The sequence below is a fragment of the Trichomycterus rosablanca genome, chromosome 5, assembly GCF_030014385.1.
Source record: "Trichomycterus rosablanca isolate fTriRos1 chromosome 5, fTriRos1.hap1, whole genome shotgun sequence".
NCBI classification, from domain to species: domain Eukaryota; kingdom Metazoa; phylum Chordata; class Actinopteri; order Siluriformes; family Trichomycteridae; genus Trichomycterus; species Trichomycterus rosablanca.
In genome coordinates, this window is record NC_085992.1 from 5,674,511 (window position 1) to 5,695,714 (window position 21,204).

Consider the following 21,204-nt stretch of genomic DNA (forward strand, 5'->3'; position numbering starts at 1 on the left):
AGGCTACAAAACTGTAAAGTACTGAATAATCTGTATTAGTTCCTGATGAAGAATCTAATGCTGTGTAATGTGGTCTGTGACTGATTTTACCACTAACGGGCCAGGCTACTAAAACAGTAAGATCTTGTATTATTTACATGTACTATTGTATTATCATTTAGCAGATCCTTGTTTCCAAAGAGACTTATTTATGACCAAATACCATGTAAGCAATTAAGGGTTAAGGGCCTTGAATGTAGAAGCTCACTCTCACTCACTTTCTTATCCCCTTATCCAGTTAGGGTCACAGGGGGTGCTGGAGCCTATCCCAGCTTTTTAATGGGTGCAAGGCACACAGGAACACCCTGGACGAGGCGCCAGTCCATCGCAGGGCAGACATACACATACACACACCCAATCACCTATAGGGCAATTCAGTGTCTCCAGTTAACCTCACTGGCATGTTTTCGGACTGTGGGAGGAAACCAGAGCTCCCGGAAACCCACGCAGACAGAAAGGACCAAGACCGTCCCGCTTGGGGATCGAATCCAGGACCTTCTTGCTGTGTGGCGACAGTGCTACCCACCGAGCCACCGTGCCACCTAGAAGCTGAAATGTGTGAAATTGTGTCTGCACTGTTGAATGGTACCTGTTTCCACACTATAGCTGATGTTATAGTTGGGACAGACATCAGCATGTGTGAAGCGGCGAAGCTGGCGCAGAGGTCCAGGCATGCAGTTCTCTTTGATGCGAGGGTTTGTATCTTGATTAGGGAAGCAGAGTTTCTCCAGCTTGATCTGGTCACAGGCGGGTGCTGTGTCATTGATGAACGTGAGGCTGATGTCCACACTGGAGTGCAGAGTGCAGTTTGCTTTGTGAGCAACAGGAGCTGCTGCCACTTTCAAAGAAAATGTTTTTGCTTGCCCATGCGAGCTGCTGGCTAAAGGGTGCACAAAGATTAATAAAATCTTATTAATAAAATGTCAATAAAATGTTTAGCTTAAATACTGTATTTTAACTAAATAAACAAATGCACGACTGACACTAGCTTATCATGATCCATACTGGTATAATGACACAAACTAATCCTTTAGCTAAACTTAATCTGGATCCATACTCAAACTAACCAAAAAAGGGTTTGATTCCTCGGGTCCTTTCTGTGTGGAGTTTGCATGTTCTCCCTTTTTTATTATTTAACTTAATGTATGTATGTTGACACCTGCACCAAAACAAATTCCTTGTACATCTGGTACTTGGCGAATAATAAAGATTCTGATTCTGATAAGTGAGTCACTTTAATTTACAGTTTAACTTTCATTTAATTGTAGTTTTAATTTTATACAATTTTTATAAATAAAAGATAAAAAATAGAAGTTCATGAGGTAAAGTATACAAAACCCTGCAGGTGTCTTTATAATGATCAGGACTTCCGTTCAGGTAAACTAAGGTCAAACCTTGTTTTTGAACTTACATAGTAACTCAAAGTCGGTCCACTCCAGAGTTTTGTTCATGTAAAGGACACCAGTGCGGGGGTCAATGTGAAACCATGCTGCAGGTGCTTTCTGGTGTTTCCTCATACAAAAGTAGGGCTTTGCTGAACCTCTCTCCTGCATAGAGTAAACCTGAAGCACTTTTGTTCCCGCCACTTGGCCAACGTAAATCCTCTCTGAGTACGTGCTCTGGGGATAATAAAGGCCTGAGGAACCTGTAATAAATGCACAGAAATTTCAACACATTAAAAAAGAATTAATTAAAGCACATCATTATCATTTATTTATTTATTTATTCTGAATGTTTTTAAACTCTTGCCTAGTTCCATTTTTTTCTTTTGTGTATACTCATCGTATCATGGAGGTAAAAAGAGCTTTATACAAGTAAAAGTACAGGTATGTTAGGCAACCATGACTCTGACCAGGATAAAGTGGCTGATGCCACCAAAATTAAATAAAATTCTAAATAAAAAAAATACTACAAACCTTATTTCAAAAGTTCAGAAAATCTAAAGTTTTTAAAAGTTGGGACAGTAGATAAAATGAAAAAAAAGTGAATTTGATTTGTAAAATGTCTTACATCAAATGTTCAACATCCAGAAATGCTGCAAACCTCACTGGGCTCAGTGGAGATATACACTAATATATACAGCCATAACATTAAAACCACCTCCTTGTTTCTACACTCACTGTCAATTTTATCAGCTCCACTTACCATATAGAAGCACTTTGTAGTTCTACAATTACCGACTGTAGTCCATCTGTTTCAATGCTTCAATGGTCAGGACCCCCACAGGACCCCCACAGAGCAGGTATTATTTTGGTGGTGGATCATTCTCAGCACTGCAGTGACACTGACATGGTGGTGGTGTGTTAGTGTGTGTTGTGCTGGTATGAGTGGATCAGACACAGCAGCGCAGCTGGAGTTTTTAAATACCGTGTCCACTCACTGTCCACTCTATTAGACACTCCTACCTAGCTGGTCCACCTTGTAAAGTCAGAGACGATCGCTCATCTATTGCTGCTGTTTGAGTTGGTCATCTTCTAGACCTTCATCAGTGGTCACAGGACCCTGCCCACGGGGCGCTGTTGGCTGGATATTTTTGGTTGGTGGACTATTCTCAGTCCAGCAGTGACGTGAGGTGTTTAAAAACTTCATCAGCATTGCCGTGTCTGATCCACTCATACCAGCACAACACACACTAACACACCACCACCATGTCAGTGTCACTGCTGTGATGAGAATGACCCACCACCCAAATAATACCTGCTCTGTGGTGGTCCTGGAAGAGTCCTGACCACTGAAGAACAGCATGAAAGGGGGCTAACAAAGCATGCAGAGAAACAGATGGACTTCAGTCAGTAATTGTAGAACTACAAAGTGCTTCTATATGGTAAGTGAAGCTGATAAAATGGACATTGTGTGTAAAACAAGGAGGTGGTTTTAATGTTATGGCTGATCGGTGTATATGGAAATAATGTCCAAGCTGAAATTTAATTTGTACAAGCAAATACGTCTTTATAAGCCACAAACTTCAGAAGTAATCTAGTCCCAGTGTGCCACAAATAATAATAATATTTTTTTTTACTTTTATTTTAAAATTAAATCCTGTGCATTTTCCAATCTTAAATTCCTACTATTTGAAGAATGATTTGTGTACTGTAGTTTTCTACAAACTGTTCATTTTTAACATCATTTACATCAACTGCTTTTATTCTGGGGCGGCACAGTGGCCCAGTGGGTAGTACTGTCGCCTCACAGCCAGACGTCAGGCCAGTTTGTGTGTGTGTGTGTGTGTGTGAGAGAGAGAGAGAGAATGTGTTTATATATCTGCCCTGTGATGGACCGGTGATCCATCGGGGTGTTTCCTGCCTTTCGTCCAATGATCAGACCCATTGCAACCGTGACCAGGACAAATCGGTGGTAAAACAGACTATGAATGAATGAGTGAATGAATTAATGCTTTTATTCCTAATTCAGAGACAACGGAAGCAGTATCTCATATGACACTGATAAACCACTGTTAATGAATTTCTCAAACGTCAATACAATGTGGTTTTCATTTGTCCTTGTGCTCACCTTGGAAAGTTTAATTACGGAAGATAACATAATACTGTGAAGAAATGAATCATTACATTTAGTGGAAGTGCGTGTGTGTTCAGGGGGATGGGTAATCTATAAAACACCATAATGGCCCCACTGGCTTTACTGGAAAATGGAGAGGCGAGTGTTCGAGTGTAATTATATCCCCCTCGTGTTCCTGTCCGACGACTGTGGGCGGCCACTTAGGAACGCACTAATGTCATTAGCAGACGTAGAAACTAGATTTTCTATTTCTGTTGGTGCAGTTTAGGCTTTGGCTCTGGTTTTGGACATTGATTTGATTTAACTGTGCTGGGATGACAGGAGGTTGGATTGATGGATACAAGTCGTACCGTCCTAAAAGATGAAGATACTCTTACGCTCATTCATATATCTTTTATTAAAAGCCTTACTATGACACGAGAAAGCTTCGAAAGGAATTCAGTCACAAGGTTTCTTTGTTACTCTTAAGTTTGCTGAAGGTAGTTGTGTCACTGTTTTTTGACCAACCATATAACAGATTTTATAATTCATAATTAGCACCTTGTACGACGGATCTTCAAAAAGATTCCACACTTTTATATTTTGGTTATAAGCAGTGAGGGTGGGAGGAGGAGTAATCGGTCGTGTCTGAGAGACTGAGAGAGCTTATAATCCGGATTTAGCGGCATCTGATTTCCACCTTTATTGACGCCCAAAAAAGCTTTAAGGGGAAGAAGATTTTCATGTGATGATGATGTGAAAGCATCAGTGGCTATATGCTCAACCAAAAACATTTTTTGCTGATGGCATTAAAAAGTTGGTATCTTAATAATTAAAGAAGATAATGATGCCTCACCAAATTCTTTATAAAAGTCTTTATAACCCTGGATTTCATTAGACTGTGGTAGCTTAGCGGTTTAGGTACGGGATTACTAATCAGAAGGTTGCTGGCTCAAGCCCCACCAATGCCAGTTTAGGTTCTGGATCCACCTGACCTTTTAATAGTGTCCATTAGTAAGACAAATGTTTTCTATAATTATCAATGAAGTATTAGGGAACATAAATTGATCCACATAAATATGACCCATGAGAATTGGCCCCTTCCTTTGTGGCTATAGCAGCCTCCACTCTTGTGGAAAAGGGTTTGAAGAGGTTTTGAATTGTGTCTATAAATTCCATTAGATGAGCATTTGTAAAGTTGCATGGCTTAGAATTGATGTTTCAATTCATACCAAATGTATTCAAATGGGTTGAGGTCAGGTCTTGTGGCAGACCAAACCAAACTCGTCAAACCATGAAGCAGGACTTGCTGGAACAGGAAAGGGCCTTCCTCAGACTGCAACCACAAAGTTAGAAGCGATGCCACCTTCTTGCATTGTTCCATGGTTCAGTTCTGACGCTCACATATTCATTGTAGGCACTTTCAGCAATGGACAGGGGTCAGCATGAGAACTCTGACCAGTCTGCAGCTATGCAGCCATCGTCACAGCAAACTGTGATAAACAAAGTGCTCTTACATCTTTCTATCAAAGTCACCATTAACCGTTTTTACTGTGGGTTCGGACCAACCAGGCTGAGACTTGTCCTTCCTTGGACTACTTTTGGTAGGTACTAACCACTACACAAAACCTGCTGTTTTAAAGATGCTCTCTAGCCATCACAATTTAGCTCTTGTGGAAGTCGCTCAGATACAGAGTTACCTTGTAACTCAACGTCCCCTAAACTTGAAATCTTTGAAACTCAATGCCCTTCATTGAGAAATTTGTACCCTAAACTCAACATTTAATGGTGTACATGGTAAGTGGCGTGCACAGCACACTTTTGCCATGTTGGGCCACATTTTTTAAAACTGTTTTTCAATTGTATTTCAGTATTTTATATTATATTTGTGTTATTTTCAGTGTATACATGTCAAAAACAACCTCTTTGTTTTACATTAGCCTAAAGTATACGCAGTTCGGCGGGACCATGGAACGCATTAACAGGCTTCCCATACATCCTTATGGGAAAGAATACCTTAAAACTCAACGTCTTTAAAACTTGACGCCACTCCCAGAACCAATTGACGTCATGTTTCAAGGTACCACTGTATTTATGCGTATATTTTAGGCTTGCCAGTGTTACCTATTCTGACACATCAACTGCAACAAGACCTGACTGTTCACCTGCTGCCTAACATATCCCACCCATTTAGATGTGCTTTTGTAATAAGATAATCACTGTTATTCACCTCACCTGTCAATGGTTTTACCATTGTGACTTATCAGTGTTATTAATATGTTATTAAAATGAAAGATTCATTAAACAATCATATGTAAACAGAGTTTTTGTTCTTAATAATGCTGTAATCTTATCTTATATAGAAATACAGGCCAAGAACTGTATGAAAACACCTACTCATTACACTCATATATTCATTAATCCGTGAATCCTCTTTAAAGAGACAGCAAACGCATGAGGAACAGCCTCCGATTCAAACAAGCCAATGACAAGAACATGATTAACTCAATGCACACTCCCCCACAAAGATTTAGCATCTATGAGATCATGAGCTGGTATGGGGGGGCTCTTACATCTTATTCCCTTGAACTCAACATAAAACAGAAGCAGGCAAGCAATCCAGGGAATCTACTACTTCATAATCCATTTACGAGTCAAAGAGCACCATTCATGTGAGGTTATGGGTAAGTACTGTAATGCATTTGCTGCAATTAGCCGCTGTTCCACCGAAGCAAAAGGGCTGCAGCTAAAATGACTCAAAATCACTACATGTTTGTGTAGCAATCATGATAATGCTACAGCATGTTAATCACAATGCCGAGTGCGTTCCGTACAAAAAACTACGGGCTGAGCAGAATGTCTGGTTATGTACTGCAGTCAATAGAAGTCATACAACAGAGCAGACGTATCTGTGGGAAAACATGGCAGATGCCCTTTCACCCAAGGTCAGCACACAGAGTGACTGTTGTAAAACAATGGTCAACTGGAAGTCAAGTACTTAGTCTGACAGCCGGTCAATCAATATCCAGACTAATCATGACAGTCAAGATTAAACTTCATCCTGCCACTGATCACAATCCAGACAAAATAAATAACAAATACAAATCAGTCTTTTGCTTTTATTTGTTATTGGTGTATTGATTAAGGTTACAATGAATATAGGCACCTAATTAAAACACGAGGGAAAAATGCTTAATACTAAATACTCTGGACGCAAATGATGATGAGTCTATCTCTGTGACATACGGAAAACCATTTATCTGCCACAGCAACGATTTAATTAACTAAAAGGCTGCCAATTAAGCTACAATTCAATAAAGGGCTGTTATTATTGATCATTATGTTTCAATTCCACTCACTGTATTCTATGCTGTTTTAAAGTCTATCACTGATAAGGTTTTAGTTCAAATTTCTGGGACAAAAGTTTTGTTCATTTGAAAAAAAAAAAAAAGCCCTGAAAATGAAAGTTAAAAACCCGGCGAATGTCACTGCAACCCTTTTTCTTGCTCATAACGACTCACAGTTAATTAAAACTGAACTACTTGCACTTGCACTACAGTACTACAATGACTGACACTTGAATGACTCTTCACGTGAGTTTTCTAACATACACCGATCAGCCATAACATTAAAACCACCTCCTTGTTTCTACACTCACTGTCCATTTTATCAGCTCCACTTACCATATAGAAGCACTTTGTAGTTCTACAATTACTGACTGTAGTCCATCTGACCATCTTCTTCAATGGTCAGGACTTTCCCAGGACCACCACAGAGCAGGTATTATTTGGGTGGTGGATCATTCTCAGCACTGCAGTGACACTGACATGGTGGTGGTGTGTTAGTGTGTGTTGTGCTGGTACGAGTGAATCAGACACAGCAGCGCTGCTGGAGTTTTTAAACACCTCACTGTCACTGCTGGACTGAGAATAGTCCACCAACCAAAAATATCCAGCCAACAGCACCCTGTGGGCAGCGTCCTGTGGCCACTGATGAAGGTCTAAAAGATGAACTCAAACAGCAGCAATAGATGAGTGATCATCTCTGACTTTACATCTACAAGGTGGACTAGGTAGGAGTGTCTAACAGAGTGGACAGTGAGTGGACACGGTATTTAAAAACTCCATACCAGCACAACACACACTAACACACCACCACCATGTCAGTGTCACTGCAGTGCTGAGAATGATCCACCACCTAAATAATACCTGCTCTGTGGTGGTCCTGTGGGGTTCCTGACCATTGAAGAACAGGGAGAAAGCAGATTAAAAAGATATGTAGAGAAACAGATGGACTACAGTCAGTAATTGTAGAACTACAAAGTGCTTCTATATAAGCTTCTATGTAAGTGGAGCTGATAAAATGGACAGTGAGTGTAGAAACAAGGAGGTGATTTTAATGTTATGGCTGGTCAGTGTATATAACGTAAAGACATTAACATTAGTAATAAACCTGTGAGTAATGTTAGTGATGGTTGATAAACACTCGCAGATCGGCCCTTGTTCAACAAAAATGTTTGTTTCTCATGAAATCATACTTCTTTTAATTAGAAGTATCTTAGATAAAAGAACCTGCCAAATGTCTAAATATAAAACTGTGATTCCAGTTCCAGCAAACCATTGCATTTCTACCTTGTTATTTAAGTCATTTTTTAATATTAATATTCTAAACATTAATGCAATACCAATGTAATAAGCATTAACTAGGCTAGGCTAGGAATGTAATGCATTAGGAACAGACATCAGTCATTAGAAGATCTAATTTAAAGTCTGCTTTTGGATTGCGATGTACATCTAAATTTGGTTTGTAAGCTCTCTAGGGATTGTCTAGGACATTAGGACTCACAAATAAGAAACCTTTACACAACATGTTCCATTCAATGTCATCATTATCAGGCAAATTACCAGCAAATCTAATCGAGAATTCAAATATTTGATTTAGGACAGATCTCTGATAAAGATGACAAAACAAGGATGGTCAGCAAGGACAGCGCACACTGTATTTGCTGTGGTTTTGAATCCAGTGCCATCTAAACTAAACCACTTTTAAATGATTAATTAGGCATTCACTTATCTTAGCAACCACTTCATTCCAGCCAGTACGGCAATGGGGTTAAAGCACAGGAAACACTGGGCACAAGGAAGAAGTACACCCTGGACAGAGTGCTAGGTTATCCCAGTGACAGAGTGTCAATTTAGCCAAGTCTGCATGGGTTAAACATGCAAAAGCGGCACACTATGTGGTGCAGCAGCCTATTGTGCCAGTCCTTGGTTACAATTGGCAGTGTCTCAGGAAGATAATCCCTGATGGAGATTTACCTTTTTCCACTGCAACAGTGACTACTGATGGTTAAAAAGCAAGGACAAGTGGTGGAGGAATAGTGAGGACATAGCTTGTTTCTCTGTGAGTGTTAAAGGCTGCTGGCTGGTAAAAAGAGTTTGTAGAGGAGTAGGCTAGTCCAGCGATCCCCAACCTTTTTTGCACCATGGACTGGTTTCATTCAAGATATAATGTCACGGACCGGCGGGGGCGGGAGGATTTAAAATAGAATAACTATACTACTCACAAATGAGCCACCTGGGGATGATATGAGACGATAAATACCCGTGTGTTGGAAATGGAATCAGTGTTTTCATTGCTATTGTAGCGATCTCTAATTATTTATTCTTTCTGTGCGGCCCGGAAATAAATGACCCACGGACCAGTGCCAGTCCGCTGCCCTGTGGTTGGGGACCACTGTGCTAGTCTACAGCCCTCCTCAGACATTGTGAATATGGTGCATACAACATAGGAATTGTTAGAGAAAACTAAATTACTAAATTGGGGGAAAAAAGGAAAAACTCAGAAGATGCAGAAGGTGAATTGGCCACACCAAAATGGGCTACACTTATAGATGTACATAAGCAACTGACTGTGTAGGTGTGTCACCCTGTGATGAATTAGCAGTTTTCTTAGTGGCAACATACTGGCCGCAATCTTCACCAGGATGAAGCGGTTAATGAAAATGAATGAATAAATAAATAATGGGTTGTGCTTATTAGGATTCTGGTTTTGCTATGTTAATACACTGATCAGCCATAACATTAAAACCACCTCCTTGTCTCTACACTTACTGTCCATTTTATCAGCTCCACTTACCATATAGGAGCACTTTGTAGTTCTACAATTACTGACTGTAGTCCATCTATTTCTCTACATACCTGTTTAGCCTGTTTTCACCCTGTTCTCTAATGGTCAGGACCCCCCACAGGACCACTACAGAGCAGGTATTATTTGGGTGGTGGATCATTCTCAGCACCGCAGTGACACTGACATGGTGGTGGTGTGTTAGTGTGTGTTGTGCTGGTATTAGTGGATCAGACACAGCAGCGCTGCTGGAGTTTTTAAATATCGTGTCCACTCACTGTCCACTCTATTAGACACTCCTACCTAGTTGGTCCATCTTGTAGATGTAAAGTCAGAGACGATCGCTCATCTATTGCTGCTGTTTGAGTTGGTCATCTTCTAGACCTTCAATAGTGGTAACAGAACGCTGCCCTTGGGGCGCTGTTGGCTGGATATTTTGGGTTGGTGCACTATTCTCAGTCCAGCAGTGACAGTGAGGTGTTTAAAAACTCCAGCAGTGCTGCTGTGTCTGATCCACTCATACCAGCACAACACACACTAACACACCACCACCATCAGTATCACTGCAGTGCTGAGAATGATCCACCACCCAAAAAATACCTGATCTGTGGTGGTCCTGGGAGAGATTGTAGAACTACAAATGCTCCTATATGGTAAGTGGCGCTGATAAAATGGACAGTGAGTGTAGAAACAAGGAGGTAGTGATCGGTGTAACTGGTGTTCACAAAATTCAGCAATATGAATTTATTTTATTTCTTCTAAGTATTAAATGTGATTTATTTGGGTTCAAATCAATCAGCAAATGACTGTTCTGGAAAGCAACGAATGCTTACTCAGCTTTGAACAACATCTGCTAAATCCCGTTATTAGTTTATTGTTGTAAACGATCAGTCAAATGTTTCACTGACCACTGAATCATAAAATGTAAAGACTTGTGTAGAATACAAGAGCTACAAGTGCCCTTGGGGCAGAATTTCAATCAATGTCTCCTTGTGCCTACACCAGAGTAAATTAAATTTCACTGATGCATAGGATGGAAATGTGACCCTTAACTGACTGACAGATCGGGGCTAGATCTTCAAAAGGGACAGCAGCTCCCTTGAACCAAACATTTCACTCAGCCACAGTGCTAGACATTTCTGATTATATCTGCGACCCACTGCATTTTCTCCAGCCTCTGTCCACTGTAAAAGTGTGAAGGTTATACCAACAATGCTTATTGATTAAACACACTGCAAAGCTCGATCTCATATCAATATTACATGTGAGTAATTATAGCTTCCAATTAAATAAAGCCACAACCGACAGAGGCCGACTTGGGGACTGTTTTATTTTAGACTCAGACAAGATACAGTGCCAAAACAAAGCCTGAGTGGAAAGTCTAGTGTCAGTTTTTAGAACAAGCCAAATGTAATGGGTTAGGGCTTCATCTCTTAAATCTTTGCTTAGCAGAGCAGCTGTTGGGGAAGCCGTTATCCAGACTTTATTTTTACTATCGGTTATAAGACTTTTTTAAACACCCTACCCTAACCTATAAACAGCAGAGTACTAGTAAATTCAACAAAACAGCAACAACAAAAACAATGAATAAGGGTGGATTCATTCTTAGCTATTAACAGCTATTAAAATATGAGTTTTTTTTTATTTTATTTATGAATTTTCTCCCCTTTTTCTCCGTTTTTTTAGCACGTCCAATTGCCCGATTGCGTCATGCTTCCTCTCCACCAATGCCGATTCCTACTCTGATTGAGGAGAACGAAGCTAACCCACGCCCCCTCCGACACGTGGGCAGCAGCCGTATGCATCTTATCACCTACACTTGAGTGCAGTGCAGCTCAGCGTTGTGTACGGAGAGACACACCCTGAGAGCACTCTTTTCTCATCTCTGTGCAGGCGCCATCAATCAGCCAGCAGAGGTCGTAATTGCATTAGTTATGAGAGATTCCCTATCCGGCTTAATCCCACACCTATCTGAACAACAGGCCAATCGTTGTTCATGTGGCCGCTCAGCCCAACCGGCAAGCAGAGCCGAGATTCAATACAATGTATTCGAGATCCCAGCTCTGGTTCCAGCATGTGTTTTTACCGCTGCGCCACCTGAGTGGCCTTAAATATGAGTTTTAAATGATTTACTCATTTAGACAGAGGACCAAAGCAGTCAGACTTGAACACTCCATGCTAAATACACCTACTCTGAAGTTTGTGGGATGTAGAAGGGAAATTGTAACCAGTGTAACATCTACATGGAACACATGCTAAACTGGGTGTGAGTCTTCAGAACCCATAACCTAGTAGTTGATGGGATGGGTTGTATAGAACTTTCTTACATTTCAATGTAAGGCTGTGTTTTGTTGTAAAGAGATGTTTTTGGGACAGTGGTAGCCTAGTGGATAGAGCTTTGGGTTTTCAACAGAAAGGTTGAGAGTTCGAATCCCGGATCTGCCATGCAGCCACTGTTGGGCCCTTGAGCAAGGCCCTTAACCCTCTTTGCTCCAGGGGCGCCGTACGATGGCTGACCCTGCGCTCTGACCCTAGCTTCTAAACAAGCTGGGATATGCAAAGAAAGAATTTCATTGTACAGTACTGTATATGTATATATGACAAATAAAGACATTCTATATGTTTTGCTGTCATACAACAGATTATTAAAGTTATGGTTGTATTTGACAACGTTTCTGTATTTTATAAGTAATATTTTACATTTTTAACACACTACAAAACAAATAGTGTGTAATACTTAATATTCAAATGTAGTTTAAAAAGTCTTCATATGTTCCTTCTTCTAAATAGAGTATTCAAAAGGGCAAAGGTTTCCTATTCGCAAGTGCATTTCTTTGAAATGGACAAGATTCCATTTTTCCTTCATACTTGCGAGTTGTAAATAAATCACAAATCAGAATTAAATACCATGTCAGTGCAAAAAAAGCTGCAACAGAATTACAGACAATCTGAATCTGTTTGATTCAATAAAGTAAATAGTGCAGACGTTGTAGTTGTGCTGTTTGCAAAAATCAAACCTCCTTTATGACACACAGTCTAACCAACTTTGAGCAATCATGCTAAAAGTGGTGATGAAAGCAAATAAGGACAGATTTACAAGCTCTCAGAGAGCAACTCAAGACACAAGCTAAACCGAGTCATATAATGTAATAAGTGGTTAAATCAAATAGTGTCATGCATCAAATGAGATTTATTGCTCTGCAGGCTCAAAAGCAGAGGTTGCTGATGAAAATGATTGTGCTAATGCAAGCATGGAATAGCTGAGAGCTTCCAGATACGCCAGCACCACTTCCTTTTCAGTGGGCAACCTCGTATGGCCTGATCGATGGAACTTGGGTGAGAGTGGAAATGAAAATACGAATTTATAACTTTAAACATGCCCCCTCCGACACGTGGGCAGCAGCCGTATGCATTTTGTCACCTACACTTTGACGAGTGCAATGCAGATCAGCACTGTGTACGGAGAGACACACCCTGACAACACTCTTTTCCCGTCTCTGTGCAGGCGCCATCATTCAGCCAGCACTGATTAAAAAGGCATGGTGGGTGAAAAGTGCACAGAGCAACAGTTGGACAACAATCAATAATCGTTTTCCCTTCATGTTTATTTCAGACATGTGGGATTAATATTCAAAATATCCCTTTTAAATTATTAATGTATGGTTTACAATTTAATATCATGTGATACAAATTATTTGATATGAGAATTAGGTCATTCTGACTGTATGACAGTAAGGTAAAATAACACCCTGGTATCAATTGCATTCTCCAGTGAACATTGGTTGACAGATCAACCACAAGGCTTTCTTTTATCTTAAGACTAGGGACAGTTATGTGTGATTTGTTCTTGAGTCCAGGCTGTCCCACCCAATGCTTTATACTTCAAAAGGCAGAAATCAAAAGTAGAATTAACACAAGAGAGAATAAAACAGACATCAAAACATGTTTTTCTTTAGCAATAGAGAAATTATATGCAGACGATTTGCGTAATGACCGATCAACGCCCATTGCATAACAATGAAATCGTCTGCATATAAGGTTGGGTTATTCACCACCAGTTCAGACTGAAGAAGTCACTTGGATGAGTGACGAAACGTATCTCTACAACAAACTTGTGTCCAGACGAACTGATTCAACTTTGTGGGGTTGACAGAAACCACTTTTGTTTTAAATTGATTCAAAATTAGATAAAAAAAAACTCTATTTATGCATTTTTCCCTTTTCCTTTTACTCTTCCTGAGGAGGGTCGTACATAACACACAACCCCTTCGACACTTGTATACAACCACTTCTTTTCACCTGCATGAGGCGGGTTCACACAGGGATCAGTATCTCATACGTCATACGTTGATCACCATTATTCCTAGTCTCTGTTCAGGCACCATCAACCAGCCAGCTAAGGCCGTAATTGGCCTTCATCCCTCACACCTGACAGACGTTAGCCAATTATGCCTGAATGAAGGTGCTCCTCAGCCAATAGCAGAGATGAGATTAGAACTTGCGAGCTCAAAATCTGTACACTGGTGGGATAGCATGTTTTAACACTGTGACACCTGAGGCCCCCCACACACATAATGTGTTTTGACTTATATGACTACAAATGTGTATATTCAAAAGCAAAATATGATTATAATTACATAGATTTTAATTCTGTAAATAAAAAAGAAGCTTTCTAAAGTTTCCTGGGACAACAAAAGACATGCATAGCCAAAACCTTGAACATCCATGTGTCTGCAAATGGTACTGCGGCATTACACGTCATTTAAAGAAACATGAATATATTAAAGTGGACTTTCAACTCATCTGTCAAGAAATCAACTCTCAACCTGCTGACCTGAATTATATTGAACATAAAGGAGAAATTTGAAGTTACTAGTTACTAGAGCCCATAACCTTAAGAAATAAAAGAAAAAAGGAATGGGTCAAAAAATTTCCACAAAATCACAAAATTGAACCACAAAAAAATGTCTTACTCTAGACATATTAAAACTGTAACTGCCAATCAGAGCTTTTTATGGATTTTATTCTGCTTATTAATATACAGTCATGTGAAAAAGTTTTTTTGAACATATTTAAACATATGGACATTTGAGTTTCATTTGAACAGTATTGAGAGATTGAGCTTATATAACTAAACAAATAAAACTGAAAAAATACTTTTAATCCTAATGAGATGGTGTGGGGTGATTTGAAATGAGCTGTTCATGCAAGAAACCCCTCAAACCTCACACAGCTGAAGAAATTCTGCATGGAGGAGTGGGAAAAACTCTCTTCCAGTCAATGTCAGAGACTGGAAGATGGTTATAGGAAACGTCTAATTGAGGTTATTTCAGCCAAAGGGGGAAATACAAGGTATTAGGGCATAGGGTGTCCTAACTTTTTCCTCACAATAAATTTTCATTTTTGTTTATTACATTTTACAACTTGTGTTTAAAAGTATTTTTTCAGTTTTATTTGTTTAGTTATATAAGCTCCATCTCTCAATACTGTTCAAATGAAGCTCAAATGTTCATATGTTTAAATGTTCAAAAAGACAAAGGTACAACATCAAACATGTTGTGTGTAAATGTGAAGTGCATTTGTGCACTAAAAGTAAACTTAATAACAAAACAAGTATTTGAATGTGTCCTCTACACTGTATGAGCATAAAGATGCAAATCAATATATTATGGGACCCTAAATTGCTCTTTAAAAGAAAGGATGAGTAATCAAAGAGCAAACAAGTCCACAATATTTCCAGCAATCTGTGACACTAATGTCAAAGGGCTGTACAGAACTGAGTCTCCAGACAGTAAATTACTTCCTTCACTCCCGATATGGTCAAAACTCATTGCTTCTGTATCATCTATTGTCATCGAATGACTTGTCATAAATTAGATGAGATCCATTTTGTAGGAGGAGCTGGCAACCATGCCTTGTTTTTAATGAGAGCTTTTAAGCCTCATCTGTTATCAGAGCCGTGTGCTCTATTATTTTACTGGCAGTATTTTTCCTGCAGAAGACAAACACGGCATGTTTGCTAAGAATTCAGCCCACCTGCTGCACACCTGCCCTCTGACGGCCACTCGGCCTTTGTTTGCTTCACTGTCAGGAAGCAGGGTGCCGTCCCATCACCAACGTAAGCTGTTTTTTATAAAGCAAGCTTTACTAATATGCACAGGGAATAGGATGGCATTCTAAGTGCACATGAGGTGCATCAGAGTGTTTGTGTAAAAAAGCGTATGAAATTTTATCCTCTTATATATGTCATATCCTGTGCACTGTGTTCTGTCATAGTCATCATACTATTGTAGATTAGGAAAAAAAGAAACAATAAAGGGGAGCCTACTTTTCCTAAAACTTAGTAGAGAAAATGGTTTATCCTTTGCAGAGAAGAGAAAACTGTTTATGTGGAGCTTATTTAAGATAGATAGATAGATAGATAGATAGATAGATAGATAGATAGATAGATAGATAGATAGATAGATAGATAGATAGATAGATAGATAGAGAGAGAGAGAGAGAGAGAGAGAGAGAGAGAGAGAGAGAGAGAGAGAGAGAGAGATTAAGGCCTCAGTGACAAGTTACATAAATCAAAAGGCAAAAGTAATAGTACACACTACAGAGATTCACATTATACAAACACGTATCTGTATAATCACAACAACACTCAGACAACACACTACAACAACAGGACCTGAGGGTACATATGGAGGTGTTATTTCGGTTTACATCGTAAGGCTGGTATAGATTGTAAGAAACAGCTGTAAAATATAAATTATAAAGTAAATTATAAATTTATAAATTTAAATAAAAGGTTTTTTATTTATTTTTATTTAGAAGATTTTAACAACAACATCTTCCAGGTTTCTACCATTAGCAAATAATTAAATTAACAATATTTAGGGGTGTTCCTATACTATCTAATTATGTGTATCAGTATCTTCTGCATTTAACAGCCTAAACTATTGGATGCATATTAGATAAGATTAGACTATTAGATTATCAGCTCCAATTCATCAAAACAATTTTTTCAGAGACAATCCTGTAATTTTGATGCTAATAGGCTATCACATATCCACATGAATACAGAAACCAAACTATCTTAAAGCCACCACCATCACGTCTCCAATGTAATGTACACTTTGCTGGCAGTGAGTCAGCAGGGATACTGTGAGGATGTGGGTACTGAATTATCTGCTTTAGTAAACTATTTTAGATGAATTTATTTAAAAAAAGAAATATTATATTGTAGAAGATAATACTACTATATATATATATATATATAAAATTTATCATAGGTGTTTAGCACTTTTTCAGGCAGCAACAATAAATGACAGAATTTGTCTTTGGCATTGAAGATTTAAAAAATGTGCTGTAATAACATAATCCTATCAAGATCAAAGTGTTATTTACATCTTTAAAATTTATGATATGCAAAACAACTGTTAAAGTATAGGGAATTTATATAAAAATTAAGTTACATAAGCATACTTTTGTCAACCAAACTAAGAACTGAAATAATTATAGTCTTTACAGTAGCTGCACACATGTTTAGCGATTTACAATTGTCACTGAATACAATGCGAGTACTTGAGTGTTAAAGACCTTGTTCAGGTGTCCAACTATGGCACATGGCACTGAATCAACAACCTTCCGATCGATAGTCCAGTACCTAGCCACTAAGCCCTTGGACCCACTGTACACCTTAATATTTATTGCAAGGTGACATTATTATTATTTATTTGCAAATATAAAATTAGGTTGGCCAGCCAAAACATTGAAAGTTATTTGTCTGTCAGAATGTCGTATGTCAGTTAAATAAAAGTTGTAGAGGATTCACAAACCAAACATTCTTGTTTTTATTGCATTTTTCAAAGTGTCCCAGGTTTTCTGGAAATGGCGTTTGTGTTAGAAGAGAAACTGGATACAAAAAATTAAGTTAACCAGTAACAATCATAGTCTTAATATTTTCTAAAACAGGATAGGATTCAAAGTGGGTTCATGGTATGACTCAGAGAAGGTACTGCACCTACTAGAATAAACTCCCTTCATCACAAACTATTCATTTAGATAAAGTTAATAAGTTTAAATAAGTCATTTCTGACACCCATGGCCAAGTGTTTTGTTGGTTTTTAAAATTTGTTTTACAAGCTTTATCATTAACTAATTAGCAAAGACTCAAAGCTGAGCCTCTGTTGTCCATCATCTCGTATCTATAACGAGAGAATGTTGAAATGTCGAGCTTACAGCCAGTTGCACACAGCTGCAGCTTTCTGAATGACCAAAATAGCAGTAAAACCTCTGCTATGTACTACTGCATTCAAACGGGACCAATGTGACACAATGCCATCTACGAGCCCCTGAGCTATGGGTTACATTTTAAATATAGTCATTTTAGAGAGGGTGTTAGTGCAGTTGGACAGAGGGTTTTAAATCGGGATTATAATATTATGATACTAAATAACAGGGTGCCTATTGCTTACATGAACCATGTGGGACATTATGCCACAAATCGTTTGGCCACAATGTGGATTCCTGCATTCTAGAAGTGAGAAGAGTATGACAGAAGGTCTAGGTGTAGGATACATGTAAAACAAGTTTTTAGAATGGATAAAATGTTGCTTACATTTGTGTACTGTGTGGTACTTCATATTTCTAAAAATAAAATACACAATTTACTCTACAACTACTAGTCGACTACTACTTTATTTAAAGAATGCATTAAGTGAAGACTCATTTAAAAAATGACCATACAAGTACTGTTTGCAAGTTAATCAGTGATGGGAACTTAAAGAGCTAAATACTAAGAATACATAGCATGTACATAGCATGTACAAAAATACATAGCAAATAACAATGTTCAATAATTTACTCAGACACTTGTTTCAACTACTTCGTTTCCACTTCTAATGTTTTAAACATCCTTAGATGAAACCACCTAACAATAAACTGAACTACCTTCGGCAAGTCAAGTCAACTTTATTTATATAGCGCTTTTTACAATAGACATTGTCTCAAAGCAACTTTACAAAACCCAGGACCAACAGATACAAAAACTCCTGTTGAGCAAGCCGAGGGTGGCAGTGGCAAGGAAAAACTCCCTTAAAATTACAGGAACCATTAAAAATTAAGAGGAACCAGACTCAGCAGGTTTACCATCACAGTCCGAACTGATGGACACACACATACACCCAACTGGCACAGTCTTGCTCCCTTTCCAATAATACTCTTACTTTAAGTGACTATACCATCACTGGCATCCTTGCTTTTTTGCACACACTATTGCACCTCTGCATTTTTGCACACTATTCTTTAATATGTGTGCTGCTATACAAACCCTATACACTGCTATACACTGTTGCTTCTATATCAAAAAAGGCTGTTTATTATTTTCTTCACTTTGAATTTCATTACTGGCCAACACCACGTTTGTCCTTCAGTCCTGCAGTGTCTTTTGGTCGCTTCCCTTTACTTTTTTTAGATCCGTAAATATATATACCTTGTATTTATTGTACTTTGTATTTATTACACTGTTTTTGTCTGCACTGTGTATATTGTATTGTTTGGACTGTATATTGTAGCCTTTTGTTTGCACTTGTGTTGTGTGTCGCATGCGCATTGGTCCCGGAGGCACGTTGTTTGGTTTTAATGTGCATTTGTGTATGTATAGCTGAAATAAGAATAAAGCCTCTCGAATCTCTTGAATTCAAAATAATATATACATATATATTCATATATTTCTGAAAGGCTATTTCATTATGCGTTCTGTTCTCAAAAGCACAACAGGATTTGTTGTTTTGTGTCTGTAACTGCAATTTTAATAATGAATAATGAATAAGTCGTCATATTTTGCAACATGCAACAATTTAAATACAAAACTTACGAACTCTTTATTATTAATTTAATTTTTAATGAGCAATTTAAGATTTTTAATGATTTGTTTCTGTTTACAGATGTTCCCAGCTGACGTTTGCAAATTGCAAATGCAAATTTAATTGTAAAACATTTTTACAAACAAAATTTTAACAAATATTATTATTATTTTATTATAGGAACAAATATGTTTACATTATCGGGGTATTTTAGTACAATCTGCTTCGTGTAGCCTATATATTAAATGACATAAAATTCATGAAATAAGTCACAGATAATGTCACTGATCTGTATTAAATAGTGACCATAAAAGAGTGGCAACTACAAAAACATGTCTTGAGAAGTACTTTATACATTAACACAATTTAAGTACAACCACCTCATCCTGAGAACATGCAAAAGCGCGCAAGAAATCAGTCTTACCTCCCCAGAGGAGAAACAGGACCAGGACGGTGTTTCCCCACAGCGCAAAATCCCGCGTCTTAGCCATGCTGCACAACCATGAGGAATAATCACAACCAGCACACCGAAATAACCAGATAAACCGTAAAAACACGCTGTCAGACAAAACACAAACACACAAACACACACAAAGTCTTTCAAACGTTCAACGCATCAAACAGGAGCCCAAAAAAAGTCCGCGTGCCGAGTATCCCATTGACGGGTTAGTGCGCGCGCCCGCGTGTGAGTGCGTGCGCGAGTGAGTTGGATGCGTGTGTGTGTGTGTGTGTGTGTGTGTGTGTGTGTGTGTGTTTGTTTGTGGGAAACGCAGAGGGAGGATCAGCTCCAGCTCGTAATGTTGAGCGCACACTTAGCATCACCATTCACATCACTTTCCTTAAACCAACATACATAACAAATTCTATACATTATACACAATATACATGATTTATTTATTAGGATTTTAATGTCATGTTTTACACTCTTTGGTTACATTCATGACAAGATTAATCAGTTCACAAGTTTAATACCAAACACAGTCATGGACAATTTAGTATCTCCAATTTACCTCACTTGCACGTCTTTGGACTGTGGGAGGAAACCGGAGCACCCGGAAGACACCCACACAGACACGGGGAGAACATGCAAACTCCACACAGAAAGGTTTGTTTATTAGGATTTTAACGTCATGTTTTACACTTTGGTTACATTCATGACAGGAACTGCTGTTACTCATTACACAAGATTCATCAGTTCACAAGATTATATCAAACACAGTCATGGACATTTTGTCTCCAATTCACCTCACTTGCACGTCTTTGAACTGTGGGAGAAAACCAGAGCTCCTGGAGGAAACCCATGCAGACACTGGGAAAACTTGCAGACACTGGGAAAACTTGCAAACTCCACACAGAAAGGACCCAGACCGCCCCACCTGGGAATCAAACCCTGGACCTTCTTGCTGTGAGGCAACAGTTCTACTCACTAATGATAACCACCTACTTACGGAAAATATAAATAAACAAAACAAACAAAGTAGATTAAAGTGAACTTGCAAATCACTGATTTTGTTTTTATCTGCATTTTATACACTGTCCCAATAACATAACGTAAGTTGAAATAATTCATTTATTTGTTCAATATTTTCGATCTTCAGCAACAACTTTCCTCTGGTCAGGGCCAGGGTGAGTTTATACTAGTTACACTGTGTGCAAGGCTTAAAACCTTGTATGGAATGTCACTTCACTG

General features: G+C 38.6%; 1 protein-coding gene across 1 annotated transcript in view; it reads right to left on the bottom strand.

Moving 5' to 3' along the window:
• The window catches only part of ret (ret proto-oncogene receptor tyrosine kinase), a 33,739-nt gene extending 13,734 nt beyond the window's left edge, over positions 1 to 20,005 (bottom strand). The window contains exons 1-3 of the mRNA XM_062995401.1: positions 19,939 to 20,005; positions 1,451 to 1,684; positions 629 to 919 (exon numbers count right to left, since the gene is read on the bottom strand). Coding sequence (XP_062851471.1) covers positions 629 to 919; positions 1,451 to 1,684; positions 19,939 to 20,005 — 592 coding nt within the window. The remainder of the gene's footprint in view (positions 1 to 628; positions 920 to 1,450; positions 1,685 to 19,938) is intronic.
• Between the last annotated feature and the right edge of the window lie 1,199 nt (positions 20,006 to 21,204).